The sequence below is a fragment of the Rhinolophus sinicus genome, chromosome 7, assembly GCF_057876585.1.
Source record: "Rhinolophus sinicus isolate RSI-liver-muscle chromosome 7, RSI-T2T, whole genome shotgun sequence".
NCBI lineage: Eukaryota > Metazoa > Chordata > Mammalia > Chiroptera > Rhinolophidae > Rhinolophus > Rhinolophus sinicus.
Genome location: NC_142507.1, coordinates 2,117,673 through 2,140,524, shown reverse-complemented (window position 1 = coordinate 2,140,524; position 22,852 = coordinate 2,117,673). Strand labels below are relative to the sequence as shown.

The window sequence follows — 22,852 nt, the reverse complement described above, 5'->3', positions numbered from 1 at the left end:
TATCAGTTCAGAGTGAACCTATCTGGGAGGCTCTCATATTGTCAGATACCTGAACAAGTCAAGGTCAGTAGGAACTTTTATCTTTGTGGAGAGTAAATGCCTGCTCAGTGGAATTTCAGGATCCACACGTTCAGTGTTTAAAAAAGCAAACGGCTTAGCTCACATTTTCATTCTTGGATTATTTTTAATGAGGCATTGCCAGAGTACACAAAAGCAGATAGCTTGGTTTCAGATTTTCATTCCTGAATTAGGATTTCAATATGCATACCATGCGAGCAAGCAGATGCCTTCCAAAGAATGGAAAGAGGAAGGGATGGAAATTACCGTATTCACTCTGGTGCTAGGTCGATGACTTTCCTGCAACTCGTATGACGATTTTATTTCCCTATAAATAGTGAGCCGGTGATGAACAAGTGTTCTCTGATATGTTGTTTGGAAAAGTCTGTGTTTAACTTTAATGTGGGGACCCCACCCGATGTCAGCCTTCAGAAAAGAGGAAGGGCAGTAATGTTTGGCTTCAACAGGCCTTGTCTGGTTCAGAGTAACTTTGGGGCATCCAGTCAGAGATAAATTCTTCATTCGTTCTTTTATTCATTGTAGGAAGCAAACAGATCAGGCAATAACTATAAATGTTGATAAACACAAGAAAGAATATACATATGATGTGTCTCATAAAACCTAAGAAGGACGGTGTACGTAGATGAATGGCCACTTCAAGCTGGTGACTGGTAGCTGCAGCCTGAGTGATGGGAGAGAAGCTGCCGCACGCACAGCCTAGGGGAGAGCACTGCAGCTAGAAGATACGGCTGAGAGGCCCTGAGGCTGCAGGAGGTTTGTGTGTTCTGGGCAGGAACAGAAGAATGGCGAGAGGCCGATGGGGGGTACTTCTGGCTGGCACTGGGTGACAGCAGTGGGAATGCTGGAAGTCCAAATCAGGCACGAGAACTGACTCTGTACGTCTAGGCCACACCCTAGTGCATCTCACATGCCTGTGAATAGCTAGAATGCCCATTCCACTTCTCCAGAACCTCCAGAAATCTGCAACACGGTTCAGCTTCTATCAAACATTTTCATCATTATTATTTGTCATTGGCATGTAATTGCCATATAACTCTCTATTCATTTCAGGTAAACATCACCGTGGTTTGACTCAAACTCCCAGTTATGAAATAAATAAGTCATCAAGGAAGTCACGTACAGCACAGGGAAGAGAGTCAAACGTTTTGGACAAAAGCAATTCATTGTCCTTAACGGGGCAGAAGGGGATCCTCCTTCAAACAATTCACTTTCTATTGGTTAGAAACTCTCAACCCCACACCCTCTCTCCTTCCTCCCCCATCTCTCCCTTCCTGCTTGTCTGTCTTCCTTCAACAGTATCGAGTACATGGCCACTGGATGTCAAGCCCTGGGCTAGGTTTTGGGCAAGACAGTCCTGGTTTCTGCCTTCACGAAGTTTTAATTTACTTGGGAGCTAATGAACCCAGGACAAATTTTTATCTATTTTGCATTTCTACATTTTTTTTAACTCATAATTACTAAATGCTTAGAAACGCCAAGCAGTATTCTAAGCACCTTACACACATTATCCTAATCCTTATGACAAATCCATGCCCGTTCTAGGGTCCACTAATGAGGATGCTGACGCTCAGGGAAGTTCCTGGCCAGCTGGGGTGGGCACCCAGGCCCTGGGAATCTGAGTCCCAGCTCTTTATCACAACACTCTGATTCTATGTGAAAAACGAACTAGCCAAACCCATAAACAAAAGCCGATGAATGGACACATGAAAACTTGCTCTAGCGTCAGCTCTTCCCTGCTGCAGCTGAATCTCTGCCTTCCTTTGGTTGGGAGGGAGCTGGAGAGCACCATAACTCCCTTTGTCATGCTGCTCTGGTCTACGGCGTTTCAGATGCGTTTCAAGAGGAGCCATCAAGTGGAGACCACCACGAAGTTCCCCAGAATCTCTACCTGATCCGCACGCCCTGTCTCCGAATGCGGAGCACACAGCATTTTACTGTATTTCCATCCTCTTCTTTGAATGGTAACCATCTTGAAATGCAGCCGTGAGTTGTGTTTCTTGTTTCTTCCTCTATGTGCAGCCAAAGTAGCTTCACTCACGGCACTGTAAACGTTGAGGTCTGCAGCCTCATCTCACGGAGAAAATGTTGTCCTAGACTTATAATGATGCAGAGCATCGTTCTGCACTGGCTCGTGCTCTACTTCCGCCTCCACCCCGTTCTCTGGGCATCAGGGTGATCTGCAAAGGTGCGTAGAGCATATAAAATGTATTATATATGTGGGATTGAGGTTTGCAAACGAGTTGTTTACTAGTAGGGACAGGACTATGGCCGCACATGTGTGAGACGGATAAGAGTGAAGTGAAAGTAAACATGTGTATATTTATGTGTGAAACTGAGCATAACAAAATTGAGTGATAAACACCTTCACCAAAACAACTGCTGGTTATCACCTAAGAGGTAAACAAGTGCAAGGAAAAGAGGATAAAAGCAGAACCCCAGAGCAATGCCATGAGTGGTCCGACTGGCCACTCAGCTAAGACCCTCTGCGAGGTGCAAGCCACCACACTCTGGGACTCTCCAAAGTTCTTCCTTGCAAGACCAGCTTGCCTCAGACCTATCGTGGGCCCAGTCACCTCTCCCGGTCCAGGGGCCTTCTCCACCCCGACTGACTGTGGGACTTGGTTCGTTATTAAATTCTGTTCTATTCCGTATAACCTTCTGTGCTGACCAGAGCATTGGCCTCTGGAGGGACATTGGCTCCCAAATAAAGCTGTGTTTTACTCACTCTATCTGCACCTGTGTGCAGGGACTTTGTTCCCCACTCATGTCACGAGTACCACGCAGGGACGTAGGGCCCTGCCAAGGGGTTAATGGCCCCTTGACTTTCAGGAAGAGACTGAAATGTGGTGACTGCCCTTTCAGGCGCTTGCGACAGAAGGTGAGTCAGGTGTTCCTCGTGAGCTTCATACTCCCTGACACCTTGCCATCGCCCTGAAGTAAAAGACTAGCCCTTCACGGTGACCACCCTGGCCCTACCTGGCTTGGCCTCCGCCATCCTCTCCAACCACGCCATCCCTACCTCCCCCTGGATTACTTACCCTCCACAGTGTCCTTGGATGTCCCTCCACCTCAAATGTTCTTTCTTGAGTTCTTCCCATGGTTACCACCCTCCCCTGCTTTAGTTTTCTTATTTCACCTTCTCAGGAAACTCTCCCATAACTCTTCTACCTAAAGATCCCACTTTCCAGCCTCTCCAGGGGATTATTCCCTGTCGGCCACAGCGGTCATTATTCATCTGTTTCTTTGTGTTTTCCTCATACCACTCACCAGGATGTGAGCACAATGGGGAGACTGTCCCTTTTCCCTTAACGCCCCCCCAGAGCCTAGAACAGTGTTCCACACCCAGAAGGCATTGGATGACGGAATTGAATGCATGAACAAGTGCTCTTCTTTCAATTGCATCCTGTACATGGGTTTTGATGAACTACAGTTGCATTTGGAAACCGTTGGATTTGGTGTGTCAAATGTAGTCATAGGCGCTTCAGAAGTCACATTGCTGTGACCAGCAGGCACGTGCATGAGAGGCTGGAGGACAGTGTTGAACCGTCATTGAACAAAACAAGTATGCTCCTGCACTGCAGCGACTCAGAAATGATGAAACGGCATGTAGTGACCTCAGAACTATCTGTCTGTTGGTTGGCAAAGAAACCACTTCTGAGAGGGAGCATTTGCGCTAAGATTAGTGACATGTCGTTTATCTATATCTGCAGTGAAGTCTAAACTGAAGATAAATGCTAAAGTCAAAGTATATTAAATGTACGGAATTGTTTTGATAATTTATATATTTCATGCAATTCAATAATTATATATCTGGATGTTTAAAATGACTTTATGTTTGTTAAAAGAACAATAATTCTTTATAGAGAAAGTAATAATGAACCCCTCTTTCTAGTGTACCACTGCTGAAGAAAGAGTGTTCTTTATTTCCTTAAACAATGTACCTTAAAAATCATCCACATCGATTTTAGTAGCACAACATTCTGGCAATGTGAAGTGTGAAGAAATGGTTATTCCTGAATCAGCACTGATGGATGCACTTTGTAAACTCAGTTTGGGGCATGTGCCACTTCTTAATTACAGCCAGGGGACATCTGTGCTCTGTCATCGCCCCGTCCCAGACCAGGCGGTGCTGCTGGTTGCTCTCTGAGCCCTGAACCCTGAATAACGGTGCCCCACATGCCTCTTCTCAATCAAGTATCAATCTGGGAGGTTTGTGACTGAGGCCATGGATGGAAAGATCCGACCAGCTTTTCCTCTCAGCCTTGGTTCTGATCCCTGTGTGAAGAAAAGAATACCTTAGAAAAGGAATTGTGCGTCTGAACACCATGCTTGCCAAATGCACAACGAGCCCAGTTTGTTTTGGAAGAGCCGTGAGCATCACTCTGGCTGTGAGCGAGGTATTCCCGTGCCCGCGCTGCCCAGAACACACAGCAAGGTACGTCCATCTCCTCCGAATGGAGACTTCTCTGTGTGAGTCACATGTCTTTTCTATGCCTCCTCGGTACTTTTGGAAAAGAAGACCATCTTCAAAGTCAATAGTAAAGGATGACTACTGTGCGTGAAACTGAAAACCCCTAATCTGGTCCGAGTGGCCACCCTTGAGCATTCAAGCTCTGCCAGGACCAAAGCATAAACTGTCAGTAGAACACAGCAGTGTAATGAGGGTTTAGCTGGGGAGGTACAGGACAGACCTGCCCCCAGAAGGAACAGGACTCCCTGGACTCTCTGGTCATGTTATTCCCCCACCTAACCCACTGTTTTCCCGCTGGCTCTTGTCTGTCCTTATGTGTCAAGCCTAGATTCAACCTTCCTTGGCCCTGAAGTGTGGATGTGCTTTCCAATTTTTCCATGTTGTTGACAGTCATAAATATTAACTAACAATGAGCAGGGTCTCTGGTCTAAACAGTGAGATCTGAGATGCTTTCAGGGGTCTGAGAAGGAAGCGTCGGCTCTCCCCTACGTGGCAATTCACGTTTACATGTCCTACAAGTACTTCTCACCCACTTGTATGAAGTAATATTTTGTTTTAAGTTTAAAACACATTGGATCTTACAAAAGACTCTGTATGGGTGTTGAGTATAAATTCCTTCAAGTCTTTCGAATTCCCACGATACTTTGATACTTCTGCTGTGTGAAGAAAAACGCATTTTACTCCAGCTAATTCTGAAATGGAGCTGTAATTCCAGAAGTTCCACTTCTAGATACACACCGCAGTGGCTGCAGGGAAACATGCTTTCGAGCATGTAACAAAACACGTTTGCTCTAGACGTCAATACTTAACGTTGGTCTCGTTCAACACTTTAAGTTCTACGGGGTTTTGTATGATCGATCTTCATATTGCATTTGGCTTTTCAAGGTCACAGAGAGAGAGAATGCTATACTTATTTCTTGGGGAGATGGTGAGCTGGCATGTCAGAGATGGTATATTAAACTTTTTATCGTGAAGATTCCTCTGCTAAAACAAGGTACGCAGATGGCTCAGGGAAATCCCTAACTCTAGCGGGTACTCTCTCGCCCAGTGGGGTTCCCTCTTCCTGATTTCGTGTTTCCTGCAGAGCAGGGTGAATTAGAACCACCTTGCAGACCAGGTAGTTTACCACTGTTGTGCTTTTCTTTACAGGGATCATTGTCAGCTAAGGAAATTTCTGGCTTGAGAAAATTGACTTCAAAATCTCATACTAGTTTTAAGTGATTTAAATACCAAAGATCAAACTCTATGCCACGGATTTCAGTTGACTGTCATTTATAAGAGAAATTAATATTATAGAACAGTAAATAATTAATATCCCCCCAAACAGTCTAAATCAAGAGGATGTATGAGGTTGAAGAAAACGAAGTGACGCATAATGTTATACAGCCATGTCTGAACAGAGATCACATTTTTTTACAATGACAAGATATCCTTATCACTTAGAGGCAAAGTTGGAAGTGTCCAAATAACTTTTTCTAAAGACAACAGGTAAAAATTAGCCATATCTTGGCCTTTTGTCAGGAAGCAGGCTGAGAGATATTGATGGAATTTTGAAAAAGTGGTGCTTGAGCTTTAATTGACAGTACTGTTTTCTTAGTGGGAAACAAAAGAATAGTTTATCCCAGGATACATAGCACATACATTGGAGGAAATCAAGGTGTCACATAACATTTTATATGGAAAAAAGTTTTCCTTTTAAAATACTGAAAATTAGGACTAGGAAGAGGGTGATAAAAGGGTACAGACTTTCATCTATAAGATGAATAAGGCCTGAGGGTCTAATGTCTAACTATAGTTGACAACACTGCATTATATAACTGAAATTTGCTATGAGAGTACAACTTAAATGTCCTCTTACACACACAAAAGATAAATATGTGAAGTGACCGACGTGTTAATTAACTAGATGAGAACAATCCTTTCAAAATATATACGTATGTCAAACCATCATGATGTAAGCCTTAAATAACTTGTAATTTTATTTGTCAATTTTACCTCAATAAAGCTGAAAAACACTAAAAATTGTTCAATTATACCAACATAAAATATTTTAAGAATAAATCACTTAAACTTTATTATTTATTTGGAATACCAGGGGTGCCAAATATATATATACACATTTTAAGAGATGTTATCTGTGCTCAAGCAGTAGTTCATCGTCATCAGAAGTATCTGGATACTGATGGGAACCACTTTGAGCAGCTCTTGTCATTGCAGACGTCAAACGTGACTTGTATTCATCTTTTGTTATCAGTATATATTGAGTATTACAATTTTAATAGGTTTTTTTCTTTCTTAAAATGTTTATACATTTTTTTGGCACTCCCTGTATATTGATAAAATAGCTGTGTGGTATATTCCAGTAATTCAAAAATCTCCATCAGTCTTGATTATTAATTTTGGAAAAACAAGTACTTAATGATATTAAAAGTCTATAAAAATTCAAACAATGCAGATATTTTCCTGCTCTCTTATTCAGAAACTTCATGCAAAGTAATTTCCAATGTCTCTAAGAAGCCATCATTTTAGATTTCTCAGGTTTGGGCTTTGCAAAATAGCCCCTACAATCTTAAAAATGGCACTTTGAATTTCTTCCTGCATGAAAACTCCCCAGCTCTTAAGTATTTATTCAATTAAACATGTTAAGTGAGAATAATGACAGACGTGAAGTGCTAGTTTTTGAGTGCTTACACATGTATCACTTCCTTTGGTGCTAATAACTGAGTAAATTGTCCAGGGTGGTTATTATTCCAAGAAGTTACCTGACCAGCCTGGGGTAGTAATGCTTTTTACCAGAAGAAGTGGAGTTGAGATTTTTCGAGATGTGAGGTTGGTGTTTGATTGTTCCCAGGGAAGCAAAGTAATTTACATCACCCTGGAGAGAGTATCCCTCGTTCTACTCACCGAAAAAAATTAAAATAACACAAAAGAAAGTCAATGCAACATGGACAGTGGCTGGGCCTGGAATTAGAATGGCAGCCGGCAGGGCAAGAGCACAGGCTTAACAGAGAAGTGACATTAAAGATGAACGGGTGTCGTTTCGGTGTGAAATCTTACATGAACACTCGCTGCACTGGCTACACAACTGTCGATATAACAGTTTCACCTTGTCAGGTGCCCACAGTGGGCAGGACAGTTGAGTCAGAGAGAACGGCACAGAGGTGGGAAAGGATGTGTGGTTATGGGGAGAGTGAAGGATCCCCTATGCCTGAAGCAGAGGGCGGGCGAGTTTGGAAGGAAAGGCTGGGATGGGCCTGGAAAGCAGGTAGGGCACCGTCTAAAGACCCCCGAATGCCATTGAGAGGAGCTTGACTATCACTTTTAACAGCCTGTGTATCAAATAATATACCAACAAAGTGTTCAGCTTGTTGGAATGACATGACTTATAGCTCTTAGCACAGTTCATTTTGTTAGACTGGATTAATGCTTTTTGCATGCCGTTGGTCACAGGTGGTGAAAGAGGTTTACTCGGACCCCCACAGTGGGCAGGGGGCAGCTCTGTGGGGGAGGGGAGAGTGGACGCTGTGGGTATCAGCATTTTCATCCACAGCAGAAGCTATGCTGTCTGCAGGTTAGCACCTGTGCTCTGAGGTATGCAGACAAGGCACTGTTTATGACCAACAAGGAGAAAGGATTTTTTAGGGTAGGTGACTGCCCAGGGAGAAATTGGATAAGATGGACAAGGCCAGCGAAGGGTGCTAACTCTGCTGAGTGCCAAATGCACTGGCCCGCAGTGGGTGAGTGCTTACTGTACTATCTCATTTAAGCCACACAGAACCCTGAAAGGCAGGCATTATTCTCTCTATGTCACAGAGGAGGTGTCTGAGGCCAAAGGAAAATTTAGGCAAATGGCCACCTCAATGCTATGGAAATGGTGAAACAAAACGAACAATGCCACCTATTAATTTTACAAGCAACTCCTCTCATTAAGTTATTGAAGACGAGACTTAATCATCTAAATTTGATCCTGAGAAAAGGTATCCATAGAGTTTAATTCATGGGTTGCCTTCGTTTACTATGTTCTGATTGCATTTAAAAAAAAAAAAAAGAATTTGTATTTGGAAGAGAAGAGTTTGAATTTATGAATCCTGATGAGCAAGTCTTACTGCACAGATTTGGGGGGGAGGGTGGTCTCCCCTTTGCAGCCATGCTCCCACTCTCAAACGAAATGACTCAGATCTGTGTATTTAGTGAGGGACACCTGTTGGGACCAGGCCTCAGGCTGCTGTCCTACAAATTTGCCACGAACAGAAGCCATAATTTAAGAACCCATCCAAGTGGCTCAGCTGTCCCTGATGTCACTCAAGAACTGGGCCTGTCATGTTCATATGTAATGCAGTGAGCCAAGATTCTGGGCAATATTTTTTTGGGGAGGGAAATAAAAAAACATTGTCAGGGGAGAAGGTAATAATTATGTGATGTACGACCGTTAAATAGATTCATTTAAAATTTTGATTCTCATATGGGAAATTTGATCTTTAGATTTATTAGATTTGATTAGACGTATTTCATTTTTATTAAATTTATTTGATTTAAAATTTCAATTTTTATCAATTTCGTTATTAATGATTGAGTTTTATTTTTACATTTATTGGTTTTGCGTGTCTATTCCAGAACTTGATCTATGAAAATAAAAATGTATAACAGTAGAAAATATATGTCACTATAAAATATAAACTATTTAAACACAATTATGCAATTACTTCGAATCCTAATTTGTGCTTTGATCGCAGAGGTGAATAAGTAGACAGTTTCTCACTTTTTTCCTGATGCACTAGAGGCACCAAAAGATAAGCACTTGCAGGAGATTTGACTCAGTTACGTTACCTGGCATCTTGCAAACCAAAATGCCAAATCAACAATAAAAATAGATTTAAATTATATCACCTTAGATCCTTGAAGTTTATAACTGTAACATACAACCTAGTTGAAACTCCCTCATTCAGACACACACCCCAAATTCTGTTAACCCAAATTCCTCTCCTGGGTTGCTCTGTTCATATTCTCTGCCTCTCTCTCTCTACCCCCTTCCTCTATATGAGCGCATTCATTTGGGGGGGAAATCCCTAAAAATTGCTCAACCCATCAACTTTCCAATAACAACGTTGGGAGAAAAGCTGTGAATATGCCAGGAAATCATTTCTAGTTAATCATTCCTAGCTCTTTTGTTGGCATTATTTATCTCGGTGTGTACCTAACAGTTTTCTTTTTTAAGCCACTCCAAAAATCTGAGTCTTGGATACAGTTTAGAATGATCTCTTTGCTCTGTTGACAGGGAATTTTGAAATTTATAGACAAAGCTGCTTGAGTAAATCAATTAAGATGCAGATGGTTAATTTGTGGTTTCTGAAAAATATATCCTGGTCTAAAATGACTTGCTTTATAGAAATTGTCTTGAAATTTCAATTTTGATTCACTTTCTTATGAGAAAGTACAATGGAAACGCCAACTATTTTTTCAAGGCCGCACACCTAAAACTATCAAATAATTCACTTTGCAAATGCTTATGTGAAATTATGTGCCATTGTGAAGTCTTTAATTTATTGTTTATTCATTGTGCACAGTTCTTTATTTTAATTAATGACAACCCATTTTTATAAACTCCTTCTACACATAAACAGTAATAATATGAGGCATTACCAGATTGTTGGCCTTGCGTGGCATAAAGACTTTATCAAATAATTTATTTGTATTACTACTGTATCAAAAACATGAAATTTAGTTGCCAATCTTCTAACCACACATTCCAGAAAAAGCAAGATGGTAGCAATTTAATGAATTGGAAGAAGATTCTCATTTGCTAGTACAAATAATTATGCCCTCAGTAAGAAACAGAAAACACCTTCCCTCACTACAACCTCCACCCCACACCATCACAGCACAGCAGAAAACAGTGGCGACAGCCCATCTCCCCGGACTTACTGAGCCAACACTGACCTATCTGAGCTCAGTGTCCAGTGGTATTTGCTTGCTGTGTTTGATTCAATTTTCCAAACTATCTCAGTTCTTGACTCCACACTGCTATTGTGTGGATCAAATAATCCCTGGTCACAAAAATACCCTGGGGACTGACTCCGCAGGCGTCCAGTGTCTGAGTGTGGTCAGGCATTCCACATGCCTTGGGCATGAGCTAGCTTCACCACGATGAGAGAGTTCCTTTGCGAGGTTTGTGATCCTCAAATACGAGGACCCGCACCAATAAAAGTCGGAGTAAATACGGATCTGCAGACGGCAATCTCCTCCAAGACAGCACTGCAATTAGGTTTCACTTTCCTCGCTGTCTTTTTGGAAGTGAGATTATTACTGACCTGGAACAAAGAAGACATTTTACAAGATACTCAGGGTATAAAGAGCGTCGCCACTGACTTCCTCAGCGTGAGCCACAACCAGACGTGTAAAGGCACGTCTTTGACACGTGCACGCTGCACACACACAGCGGCCCTCCTTCGCCTGGTTCATCATGTTATAAAACAACTCGGGAGAGGGAGGAAAAATAAACCAACTCTGGAAACCTGCTCTTCCTTGGGTCCCAATCTTCCAGTGTCTGGAGAGTGAGGTCATTCGTTTTAAACAACAGACTCACGTTATGGCCATGTCTTTCAACCATGCAAAATAGTGTGGACATTTCGTGAGCAGAGGTGCAGCTGGGCCAGTGAGGCGCTCACTCAGCCCCACGCCCCTGCTCTGCGCTCCCCGGGACCCCCAGGCTCCGCGGGACCCAGTCCTGGACAAAGGGACCCTCGGGTCTGGGCTGGGATGCCTCCGGGGCGGCTCCAGGGCAGGCGGCTCTCAGACTCCAAGGACACGGGAGTTGGGGACCTGCCCGCCAGGCCCTGCTTCCCATCCTTGGCTTCTAGAACTTTACAAGCTGCGCGCAAGGGAGTCACACACGCGCCAGGCAAACAAGCGCGGTGGTTCCAGCCGGCATCGCCCGGCCGCCGGAGCGCAGTGAGCGCGCCGAGGAGCCGCCAGCGCCGCCAAGGCGGGTTTCAGGTGGCGGCTGAGCGTGACTGCGACACCCGGTCCCTGCAAAAACATAAAATAAAATCATGCATGGAGGGGGCAGGGGCAAGTGGGCCAAAGGCGCCGCGTTTCTGCCCAGCGTGCCGCGGTTGGACAGCCCTGCGGCTCCAGGGGACGGGACCCAGGGAGGGGTGGGGGGCCTCCGCCCCCCCCCTCCCCGGACAGCTGTCCAGCTCTCGGAATTCGTTGGCTCCCCCCACCCCGCCTCCCGAGCGGCACCCCAAGCCAGCTTAGCCCCCCGCCCCCTCGCTGACCTAATAAGGCCATGCAGGGAGTGGGGGACCTGCATAAAAGACAGGGCTCCGGGGACTCTGCGCACACAGCTGGCAGGAGCCACAGCGGACCCAGAGGACGACCATGGCCAAGGAGTGGGGCTACGCCAGCCACAATGGTGAGTCCCTGCCCGCCCCGCGGACGTGCGTGGGGAGGCGCCCCTGTCGCCGCACAGCCCTGGGAGGCTGCAGAAAACGTGGGCTGGGGTCGCACGCAAAGGACCTTCCCTGAGTACTTACCAAGTGCCACACGCTGCGGACCCCTTTCCCTTCATCCCATCTAGCTCTCCGTGGCGAGGAGCTGTTAGTACTTCCATGGGGGGAAACAGGTTCAGAGAGGCTGGGTCACCTGCCCAAGACGGCACAGCCTCTGACTGAGAAGTCAGACCAAGAGGTCCAGAGCTGATTGTCCCCAACTCGGTGACACTGGGCAGCCACCCACCTGTCTGAGGGCTGCTGCTGCTGCCTAACCCGCCGGGAAGGAACGTGGGCGCCCCCTAAAAACCACCTGTGGTCAGTGCTTTTATTCCAGAAGGTGGCATTGGTAAGACAGGTGATGAAGTCCATTTCCAAACGAAGCCTTGGAGGCTGTATTCTTAGCAAGAGGAAGGAAGTGCGGAGTTAAATAGTCCCCAGGTCCACTACTAAAAATACACGCAGGTCTCCCACGCTAAGCCTTGTATTGCCCAATCTGAAATCCAAGACCTTCCACAGTCACTGCCGGTTTAGTCAATTAGAAAGAGGGTTTGGGTTGTGCCACCAACTACACAAGCCCAGTCAACTTGATCTCCTAGGTCCCGACCACTGGCATGAGCTTTACCCAATCGCCAAGGGAGACAACCAGTCACCCATCGAGCTGCACACCAAAGACATTAAGCACGACCCTTCCCTGCTGCCCTGGTCAGTGTCTTACGATCCCGGCTCTTGCAAGACCATCCTGAACAACGGGAAGACGTGCAGGGTTGTGTTTGATGACACTTTCGATCGGTCAAGTAAGTATGACCCTTAGGCAGAGCGTGTGGACTGGCAAAATGTGACTATGGCACAGTGGCAGAATGAGTGGGGAATGGGGAGACTTCATCTCTGAAAGTGGAGACTGCATGTAACTTGGCTCTAGTTGTGAGAATTGTATTTGTGCATCCAAGAGGAATGTCCTCCCCTCGTCTTTGTCACTGTGCTGCTGCAACATGGCCCCGCGCCCAAGCTAGAAGTGGCAGTGCATTCCTGAAACGGAGCTGGCCTGGGAGGTGGTAGCAGTCAGTACAAGGGAGCATTCTCCAGGCTCTGATGGCCCTTATGCTTCTTGACCGTGATCTGGAGAGCAAGGCGCCATTCCCAGGTTCCTCAGAGATTCTGTTCTACAAAGCAAGGCACATAGCAAAGGAACAAAGTGGGCAGTGCCTTCCCCTGGTGGGGCGGTGGGGCAATCCAGGGCAGAGAGTAGGGCCACTTTAGGAGTTACCAAGACTGGCCCCAAGACCTGCCCGGGATGCTTCAGCAGGGTGTATCTGACCAATCCTTTTGGTGAGGGTTTTGAAGTATCTGACAATTTCTTCTTGGGTAATGATTTGTGAGTGTGTGTGAAAATGAAAAATCACATGTTTTTAAAAATCTCTTTATTTCACCTACACTATTAAGCAAATCAGTGAAATAAAAGAAGGCTAATTAGAAATGCTTTGTTTCCCTGAAAATAAGGTAAGAAAGAATCTTCCCACAATATGTTGGTGCTTGATGTACAATAACACATCTTCATCTGACTATATTTGTGAAAGTTAAAATTATCCTTACTGATGTACATAAATGAATATCCTCAATGATATTGTCATAAAGAATAATACAGTCATAACTCCTACCTGCAAGGAGGTTTGAAGTAAGAAATATCATAGAAATTTATATTTTCTTAAACAATAATCTCGTGTTACTATCTGTTGCTTTTTTCTCCCTTCTCCATTCAAATAAATCAAGTTTCATTTAGAAGGATAAACAAAATTAAACAGTATCTATGAGGTTAGGCCACACGAAAATCCCATTTTCTTTCTGTAAGCAAAAACTGGTTGAGTGACAATTTCATATGGTCCATCGTAATCAGTTGGACTCGTATGTCCAGGTAATAAATGTTCCTAGTGGTTGGACAGGAAAATGCCATAAATCAAACCAGTCCTTTGTACGTGATAAAGCTCGTCCGAGCCTGCGTGGCTGTTTTACGTGTATACTGCGGCTTTCAAGGTGCCACTTCAGCACCCATAGGTGGTCAGTCCTGTCCAGCATCTACCCACTGAATTCCATTTTTATTTAGCTTATATTGCTGTATCTTGATTATAGGGTTTCTGCGTGGTTTCCAATATCCTTCAGAAAGTATTTGAGCCTCTAAATCACTCCCTCCCCAGGCTGAATGAAATGAAACCAAATTAAGTGACAGGGCTGAGGTATTTGGACAGCAAGCTCAAATTAATGCTTCTGGGAATGGCCTCGCTTAGCTGTCCGGAGTGATGGATTGCCTGGATGTTTCTGATGTCCCCATTCCGCCTCATTTGAACACACAGAGTCGAAATTAGACATGGACGAAAGCTCTTGCTTCTTGTAGAAAAGTATAATTGGAAGCAAGACATGGAGAAAGAACTCACGTTTGCTCAGTGATGGCCAGGCTGGGCACTGCGGTGATCCCATTCAAATCCTTAATCTCATTTAATCCTCACAGCCGCCCTGAGAGGTTGGTATTATTGCCACCTTCATAAAGATGCAAACACAGGTTCAGAGAAGTTTAGCAATCTGCCTGAGGACACACAGCTAGCCAGGGGTAGACCAGGAGCCTACATCTGTCACCTTCTCCCCACTGCACCCCACAACCGGCCCACACTTTGGCTGTCCACCTCCTTAGGGCCCCTGCTGTTTTCCTTTTATTTTCATGAATGTTCAGTGGACATTTTAAAAATAATCAAAGGAGCAGACAAATAAGACAGAAGGGAGAAATCGCTTATTTTGAAATATCCCAAGACTTGGATTTGTGAGGGGGAGCCCAGGGGGCTTGGTGGGCCCAGCAGCCTGAGCCCGTTTGCCCGTGGCCCCTGAGCTGTCAGGGCCCGTGTGTACATAAAGCAGGGCTCTGCAGAAGAGGCGTGAGTTCATGCTGACCTCCTTCTCTGAATCGCAGTGCTGAGGGGGGGCCCTCTCACTGGACCCTACCGGCTCCGCCAGTTTCATCTTCACTGGGGCTCCTCGGATGACCACGGCTCCGAGCACACAGTGGATGGAGTCAAGTACGCCGCCGAGGTAGGAGGCACGGCTGTCGCCTGCCCTGGACCTTGCCCAGTGAAACAGAGCTCCTAAGGCCGTGACCGCCGCTTTTGCTGCAAGCCTGCAGTTGGGACAAGAGCTGTAGTCGGTTCAGCCTAAGCTGAAGCTGCTGAACATTCGCGCGTGGGTAGGGCAGTTAGCACCACGCGCAAACACTCGAAGGTGATTTTACGAAACTGGATAGTCTCTGAGTAGAAAAAAAGACCATTCAGGATCGCTAACACTTATGAAGTGCTCACAAGTGTTAACTCATGAGGTTACAGATGAGGAAACTGAGGCACAGGAAAGTTATTGAAAAGCCTCCCCAGCCGGTGAGAGCTGGACCTGGTGTTCTGCCTTATGCAGACTTGGCTCCAGAGTCGCCGTCTTGCCCAGTGTCCTAAGCTGCCTCTTTGATAAGAAAGCAGTGCTTTTAAACGAGCATTCAGGAATTCTGGTTGTGCCCCTGTTCTCGGCTCTTGGTGAAGGCTGTTCGCATATACGGGTGTGATTATACGTACACAGGTATTTATGCGCAAACCTAGATACACACAAAACTTCCCATGCGCGAAAGCCACCCTTTGTCTAACCCACTAAAAAGAGACAGAGAGAAAAAGCATGATCTGTACGTAGCTCAGACCAAGGCCCCCACTTACAGGGAAATGACACGAGCCTCCTGCAGGCTCTCTCCCCAAAGCCTAGTCCAGAAGTGGTGACAGATGCCCTGGGGGAGGGGAGGCCATCTTTCCTGCTCCGCTCTCTCCCCAGGGTCGACATAGGGGCTGGGGCAGGAACCTGACGGCACTGTGAAGGCTCTTAGGCAGCTTAATTGTTGGCTAAACTAACTCTGGGGACCAGCACGCTTCACGGCGACCAGCCCGTTTCTGCACAGCCTACCTGGGGAGCCCAGGGCAGGGCACGCTGGCAGTCTGAGTACCTCTAGATATCTTCCCAGCCATGGGCACAGTGCAGGGTATTTTTTACAGGTGGCAAGGCTTGCTGTTTGGCCTCTGCGCATGGGGCTATCTCACACTTTTGACCTTGCGTAAAATAGGTTTAACTGCTGTGACCGACTGTATCCTGTTGCCATTCTATGTAACTCAATGAGGAAACGTTTGACTGGTTTCACTGGTGCCTAGGTTTTCAATTCAGATAAGGTTCCCACTGGCTGCTAAAAGTGGGAAAATGTTCAAGGATTTTCCCCTTTACGTCCCAATTAATTATGACTTTAGGATGTTTGTAGATTCCTGTTTATAGCTCTGTTTCACTGTTTGATTTGGTCAGGAAGAGGCGTGACGTCATGCAAAACGAAAACACATCTTTTGAATTGGTTTAACAAAAAGTTTGATTTTTATTCATTGTGTATTAAAGTTCTAAATCTACTTACCATGATTTTATACTCATTTTATCTGAATTATTAAAAATTCCACCCAAGTCTCGCATGTTAGTGTTTAGAACTCTGTCTACTTGCATGAGAGTGCTCAGGCACCTTAACGTGCACAATTAATGATTGGGTTTATTGTGAATAATTTGATAGTTGTTCCCTCGTGCTAGGAATTTACCCCGGAACCTGTGTCCTATGTTTTCAGCTGCATTTGGTTCACTGGAACCCAAAGTACAACACATTTGGAGAAGCTTTGAAGCAGCCCGATGGCACTGCTGTGGTTGGCATTTTTCTGAAGGTGAGGTAAACACTGACCCTATCTTTTTCTTTCAAAATTTACTTCCGTACCAACGCTTAGGATCGCGTGTGTTTCACCCCCTCCTTTTGTTTAGAGGGGAGAAAGGAATGGATTTCATGCCTTTCATTCATTCAACCAATCAAGATATTCCTGCTAAGATCAGCTCAAATGTTATGCTTTCCTTTACAAGTGTATGTTTTGCCATACTCCAGGGCCCCTAGCACTTCTAACGGTTCTCAAAATGTGGAGACAAATATGAGTGTGTGTGTGGGTGGGGGCGGGGGACCAGAGTCTCTGTAGGTGCTCATGGCGGTGGTGGTGACAGCATCGGCCGCGTTGGTCAGTATCCTTCCTCGCTATCCCCTTTCCATCGCACTGGAAACCAGAACACCCAGCCCTGGGAACCACCGTGATGCCCGGAGCCTGGCTGACACGCCACGGCTGACAACTGACGGCCCCGGCTAAGGCAGCACCTGGAATGTGTGTGTTGTTGAGCCAGCCTTGGTTTAAAGAGGACTTAGTGTCATTAACACGTGAATTTAGTGGTAACATAATCTAGATTTTAAGCCAGAGGTGAAAATCTAGCCTCTTTCTTTTTGAATGACATGGTTTGTTTTATGTTCTTAATTCACTGGTCCTTCCCCCTGCCTGAACACAGCACAGCGGGAAGTGGAGCGGGTCTGAGCCGGAAAGACAGTGAGTTTAGTTTTAGATGCATTGAGTCCATCCCAGCGCTAATGCTATAAAAAAAATGTAGAATGACTTTGCAGAGAAGGTCAAGGACGTAGAAGTAGCCAACATGTAATTTTGTGGTTTTGTACTTCAGAGGCCTGGAGTCCAAATTTAGTTCAGAAAATATATAGTCTAATTTTGGGTGGGAAATAAACTTAGGTTTTTGCTTCATACACGATTTTCTGGCAGATTTATAAACACGGGTTGCAGATGGATGGATCAAAATCACTTTTGAAGACAATCCTGAATTATGGAGAAGGAAAAAATATAATCATTGGTTTTCTGTTTTCTTGCAGATAGGACGTGAGAAGGGTGAGTTCCAGCTGGTCCTTGATGCACTGGACAAGATCAAGACAAAGGTACAAAATTCATTTTCCCTTGGAGAACAGAAAGCAGGGTCTGTCATTTTTCTTTTTATATTTCTAGTATATTTCTTTCACTTAAAGTCTGTTACTAAGTTTGATGACTATGCTAAGCGTATGTATAAAATAATTATATTTGTATGTTTATAGTTTTTAGAGCAATTTCACATACATCAGCCTATTTAATCCTGCTAATCAGTCTGTCAGGTAACTATTCTCTCAATGAAGTGGATGAGAAAGAACTGGTCACCCCCACAACACACACACACACACACACCCCACATGCACGCACACATCATGTGCACACACAGCACGCACAACACATATCACACACCACATATCACTCACACAACACACTACATGCACACACAATCACATGCACACATGCACACACCACATGCACATACGTCACATGTACACACACCACACACCACGTGTACACATGCACACACATAACACATGCACACATACACATCACAGGCCACATGTGCGCACACATACAACACACCACATGGACATACTATCGCATGCACACGTGCACACGTGTCACATGCACACACGTCACATGCACACGCGTCACATGAACACATGCAGACATGACACACACACATACAACACACACCACATGTACACACGCACATCACATGCACACACGTTTGGTTCCTGGTGTTGCCCTCTCACTCCCCGGCAGCATCTATACATTTTTCATCTCTTCTACTTAACAGACTCATTTTAACTGTGTTTGCAACTGTTCTAGCCAAATGCTAGTCAGTTTCACCACCGGAGGAAGCAAGTATTCAGTGTTCAGTAACGATGTGAGCCTGTTTTAATCACTGAGAATCTAAGCATCAACTTGTATGAAGTATTTGTGTTGCAGTTTAGATGTGTCTCCTTTTTGTTGAGAGGTGATAGAAGTGTCCTTCTCGCGACAGTTAACAAGGAACACAGCATCCCAATGACTGTGCCAGGTCACCTCAGACCCGCTCCCCCTCCCCTTATTTCTGAAAGGCGAGCCCTGTGTTTAACAGTTCCCTTTTCTCTGCCGCGTTTGAATTCACTCTCACACGTGAAGTGGGGAGGGGCGGGGGAAGGCGGTTTGCTCGCTCGCCACGCACCTGCTCAGGCACCTACCTGCGCGCTCTGCAGGGCAAGGAGGCGCCCTTCACAAACTTCGACCCGTCCTGCCTGTTCCCCGCCTGCCGCGACTACTGGACCTACCACGGCTCCTTCACCACGCCGCCCTGCGAGGAGTGCATCGTGTGGCTCCTGCTCAAGGAGCCCATCACCGTGAGCTCCGAGCAGGTGAGCGCACACTCACAGCCTGCAGGGCTCTGTAGAGACAGAGGCCACTTGGAAGACCCATAGCTGCTAAATGGCTGCGCCCAGAACAGCGCTGCCCTAGCGGTGCCCTAGTTGGCCCAGGTTAGCTACAGTCAGCCTGCTGGACTTTCTGAGACCCGCCTTCCCAAGGGGACCAGGCTAGATGCAGATCACTGAGGTGGGGTGATGCTAAACAACGTCGGAGTTTGCAGTCTCGAAACACGGAGGGTTTAGATTCCTATGAGTTAGTCTGTTCATTGGTAGGCCCCCAAATCCTGGCACTGGTTAGGAGACTGGAGGGTAAGCACGGCCTGGGGGCGGGATTTATCATCCTTGGGAGGTGTACTCCGTGTGGCCAGTCTTACAGATAAGTAAGTTGAGGCTCAGGAAAGGTAAGCAGTTTGCCTGGGATCACACAGCCGAGTTCAGGCACCAACATCCCACCTCCCGTCTGTCTGGGTGCTTCCAATACCTCAGACCTCTCGCTAGGCCTCCCTTCTCACTAAAGAACATCCTTGCAACAGTCATTCAAGAAAGTTCCAGGGACACACTGGGAGAAGACGAGTGGGCGGGGACATGGAGAAGAAGGGAGTAAAGCGCGTGGACAAAACAAGTGCCCAGCCTGGACAGTGAATGTCTCACAGTGAAGTCAGTTTTCCAGCGTGTCCCTTATGGGGGACGGCAGCTTTCCTATTTCCCCCAGTTGTGCTCTCACACGCGTAAGGTCCTTTCATCAAAAGAGCAGATTTAACCATCAGGTTCACGGAGCTAAATATTTTGGAAGAGGCATGAAACATTCTTAAGGAGACAAGCTAAAAACATCGTAATATAGAGATAGTAGCATTACTGATACGAATTTCCTCAATCCTTCTCCCTTGAGAAAAAGATCAGCTCTTAAAATTATAAGTGTAGCATGACTTTCATTTCTTTCTGTGCTTTGAAGAAAAAATTGGTTCCCAAAACATATCCAGTGAAGACCAAGAAGCGTAGTATTTGCAGTGATACTGTCCTCCCCTTCCACACAAGGCATATACTCCAAACTGACCCCTCCCATGAAAATCAGGTTTCAGAATTCGGGAAGAAATGGCTTTGACCAGGGTGGTCCCGTATGAAATGAAGAAGTGTTTATGCGTGAAGTAAAGGTTATGTTACTCAGGAACTGGTCACCAGACAAGTCTGGACTGAACGTGGGGGCAGGGTTTACGGTCTGCTTGTCTGGCTGGAAGGCCAGTGATTGCTAGCTCTGTTGTACACAGCATGTGTCCTTTTGGTCCGACGTGTGCTGACGCCTGTCCCTTGCCCCTGGCAGATGGCCAAGCTGCGCAGCCTCCTGTCCAGCGCCGAGAACGAGCCCCCAGTGCCCCTGGTGGGGAACTGGCGCCCGCCGCAGCCCATCAAGGGCAGGGTGGTGAGAGCCTCCTTCAAATGAGCCCTCTCTGGAAGGGAAACCTGCCACTGGAGAGCTTGGTTCCTGGCCTCCTTTGGTGTTCCTAACTCCAAGTACATCTCAGTTTTCACATTGAGCAATGGATGAGAGATGCATTCACCATGAAAGCCAGGTTACTGTTGACAAGATCCAATAGGAAAGCATTTGGCCTTTGTCATAATCATCTTTCCTATACAAGTAGCATTTCTGGTAAGGTTTCAAAGAAGAAAAAACAGGGTGTAGACTAGTAAAGATATAGAAAATGGCTATTGGGCACCAGTCTTTTCTGTCATCTTAAATTTCACAGAAGTTATTTTACTGTTTTCATATTATGAGGTGTCCATCTTAAAGACACAATGAGTAATTCTATACGTAGGAGCAGAGGTGTATGTGACCGTACAGCGATTACACATAAGCAGATATTAAAATGACTGTGGACAGCAAGAATTGAGATGATGATGTGTTTTAACCCTTAAATAAAACCAACGCTAGGTCCATCATTTATTAAAATTCTAGCTACTCTGCAGGTGACCCGGTTTTGATTATCAGTGAAAGGAAAACACATTTGACCCACAGTTTTTTAAAAATTTCACCCAGTATTCTAATTTCTTCTTCGTAAAGATAGTTGACTTTATCCTAACATTTTCCTTTACCTGAAGGAGGGCCATTTATTTTTAATGTTACTACTTGTATTTCTGCATGCTTGTTACAATACAAACTGCCTCTGCTATCTTGCTAATTTGAGGGTGGAACTAACGATTCCTAGAATACACAGGAGTGAAAGACTGCGCTGAAAATAAAGCAGGTGGAATGATCATCAAAACTAATAAAGACACGAATGCAAAGAGTGGGGTGCTGGTTTTCTGTTTGTTTTGTGGAACGGGGTTGAATGTGACAAGAAATGAAGTAAAACTAAGAATGGCAAACTTTGTAAGGCTGTTTTTATAACTGGAGGGTAGTGGTAATGGCCGCGGAATCTGAGTGGGATTGGAGGCAGCCCCCTCTCAGGGAGGCTACTCATATGTAAAGCGGTCAGTGAGCGCCTTCTGAGGAAGCTGCAGACAAGGAGGGGAATGTGTGGCCACAAACTGGAGAGTGTGGCCTGGTTTCCAGAGGCTCAAAGCTGGTTTAGGATTTGGGGTTCACACTAGTACTATGGGTGTTCCTGAGGGGCATGGAATCCAGTCAGACTGTAGCTTTCAGGTCCTTATATTTTTAAATGTGCTTCTGGGTGACACTGGCCCCACACTGCAAAAGTCCATGCAGTTAGACTTTCAAAATATTGAATACTTAGCATTTGATATCTTTACACAGAAAGTCTCATTTTGCTGTTAGTGGCTTTGATACATCTTTCATCGCCTCACTGGCGACTATGTTGACTTACGTTAGAAAGTGGCAGCAGGACACTTGTTGCCCTGAGGAATGAAAGTGGTATTGGGTCAGGAGAGTCCTGTGAGGCCGGAAGTCATGTGACAGAGTCCTGGGAGGCTAACGTAATTGAATAGATCACCACTGGGTGAAGTAAAACCAGGTTGGTCAGTGCAAACTGGATGTGTTAATTAAATCCCTTGAAATTAGGAGGTGTGGAGCTTTCATCAATTAGTCACAATACGCAGCTGATTCTCTCTGGGTGTTTCGTCACTCATGCTTAGAGCACTGTGAAATGCGCCCGGCATACACTGTTCTACAGGGAGAGACACGTGACAAGGCCAGCTCAATGTGCCTGTTCAAAGTCACAGACTCAACAAGGCTGGGACTGTTGTAAGGGGAAAGGTCCAACGGGGAGTTATCTCCCTAGACCGTGAGCTCCATGGTCTGCACGAGTCTGTACACTGACGTCTCCCATGGCCTAGTACTGTGCCTGGCACTTAACACACACTCAATAAACAATTGGGACTCAATGATGAACCCAGGACAAACAGTCGTCTTGAACAATGCATTACATGATCCCAGCTGGTACTGGCTTTTGTCCACCTTATTTAGTTTAGAGCTCCTTGAATAATAATATTTTCAGCTTCAGGTGGTAGCTTTCTAGAACATTATCCCCACCCCAACCCTTGGCCTGGACATCACGGGTGCTTGCAATTATCATCCAACTTAAAACTGCCTCCATCTTCTCCCCGGGCCAAAGTGCTGATTGACTTATTCTACAGATTCACTAGAATATTTAAACCACACGTGTGTCCTTTTTCCTGGTCGTGCACAGGCTTCCA

General features: G+C 45.6%; 1 protein-coding gene and 1 long non-coding RNA gene across 2 annotated transcripts; one reads left to right on the top strand and one right to left on the bottom strand.

Annotated features, from left to right (window-relative positions):
* Nucleotides 1-10,066: 10,066 nt before the first annotated feature.
* On the bottom strand, nucleotides 10,067-12,299 carry LOC141568621 (uncharacterized). The gene is made up of 2 exons (XR_012491793.2): nucleotides 12,085-12,299; nucleotides 10,067-11,575 (listed from the first exon to the last, which is right to left on the bottom strand). It is a non-coding gene; the product is annotated as an uncharacterized LOC141568621 (long non-coding RNA).
* On the top strand, nucleotides 11,640-21,486 carry CA3 (carbonic anhydrase 3). Its single transcript, XM_019726265.3, has 7 exons — nucleotides 11,640-11,963; nucleotides 12,639-12,836; nucleotides 14,996-15,114; nucleotides 16,707-16,799; nucleotides 17,828-17,890; nucleotides 19,040-19,195; nucleotides 20,523-21,486. Exons 1-7 carry the CDS (start codon nucleotides 11,930-11,932, stop codon nucleotides 20,640-20,642), a joined length of 783 nt encoding a protein of 260 aa, XP_019581824.3. The 5' UTR covers nucleotides 11,640-11,929; the 3' UTR covers nucleotides 20,643-21,486.
* Nucleotides 21,487-22,852: the final 1,366 nt, after the last annotated feature.

Excerpts from the sequence above, each read along its gene's own strand:
- CA3 (XM_019726265.3), top strand. The coding sequence starts at position 11,930 with ATGGCCAAGGAGTGGGGCTACGCCAGCCACAATG. Across the intron at positions 11,964-12,638 it reads GGGCTACGCCAGCCACAATG|GTCCCGACCACTGGCATGAG; the intron begins GTGAGTCCCTGC and ends TTGATCTCCTAG. Across the intron at positions 17,891-19,039 it reads TGGACAAGATCAAGACAAAG|GGCAAGGAGGCGCCCTTCAC; the intron begins GTACAAAATTCA and ends CGCGCTCTGCAG.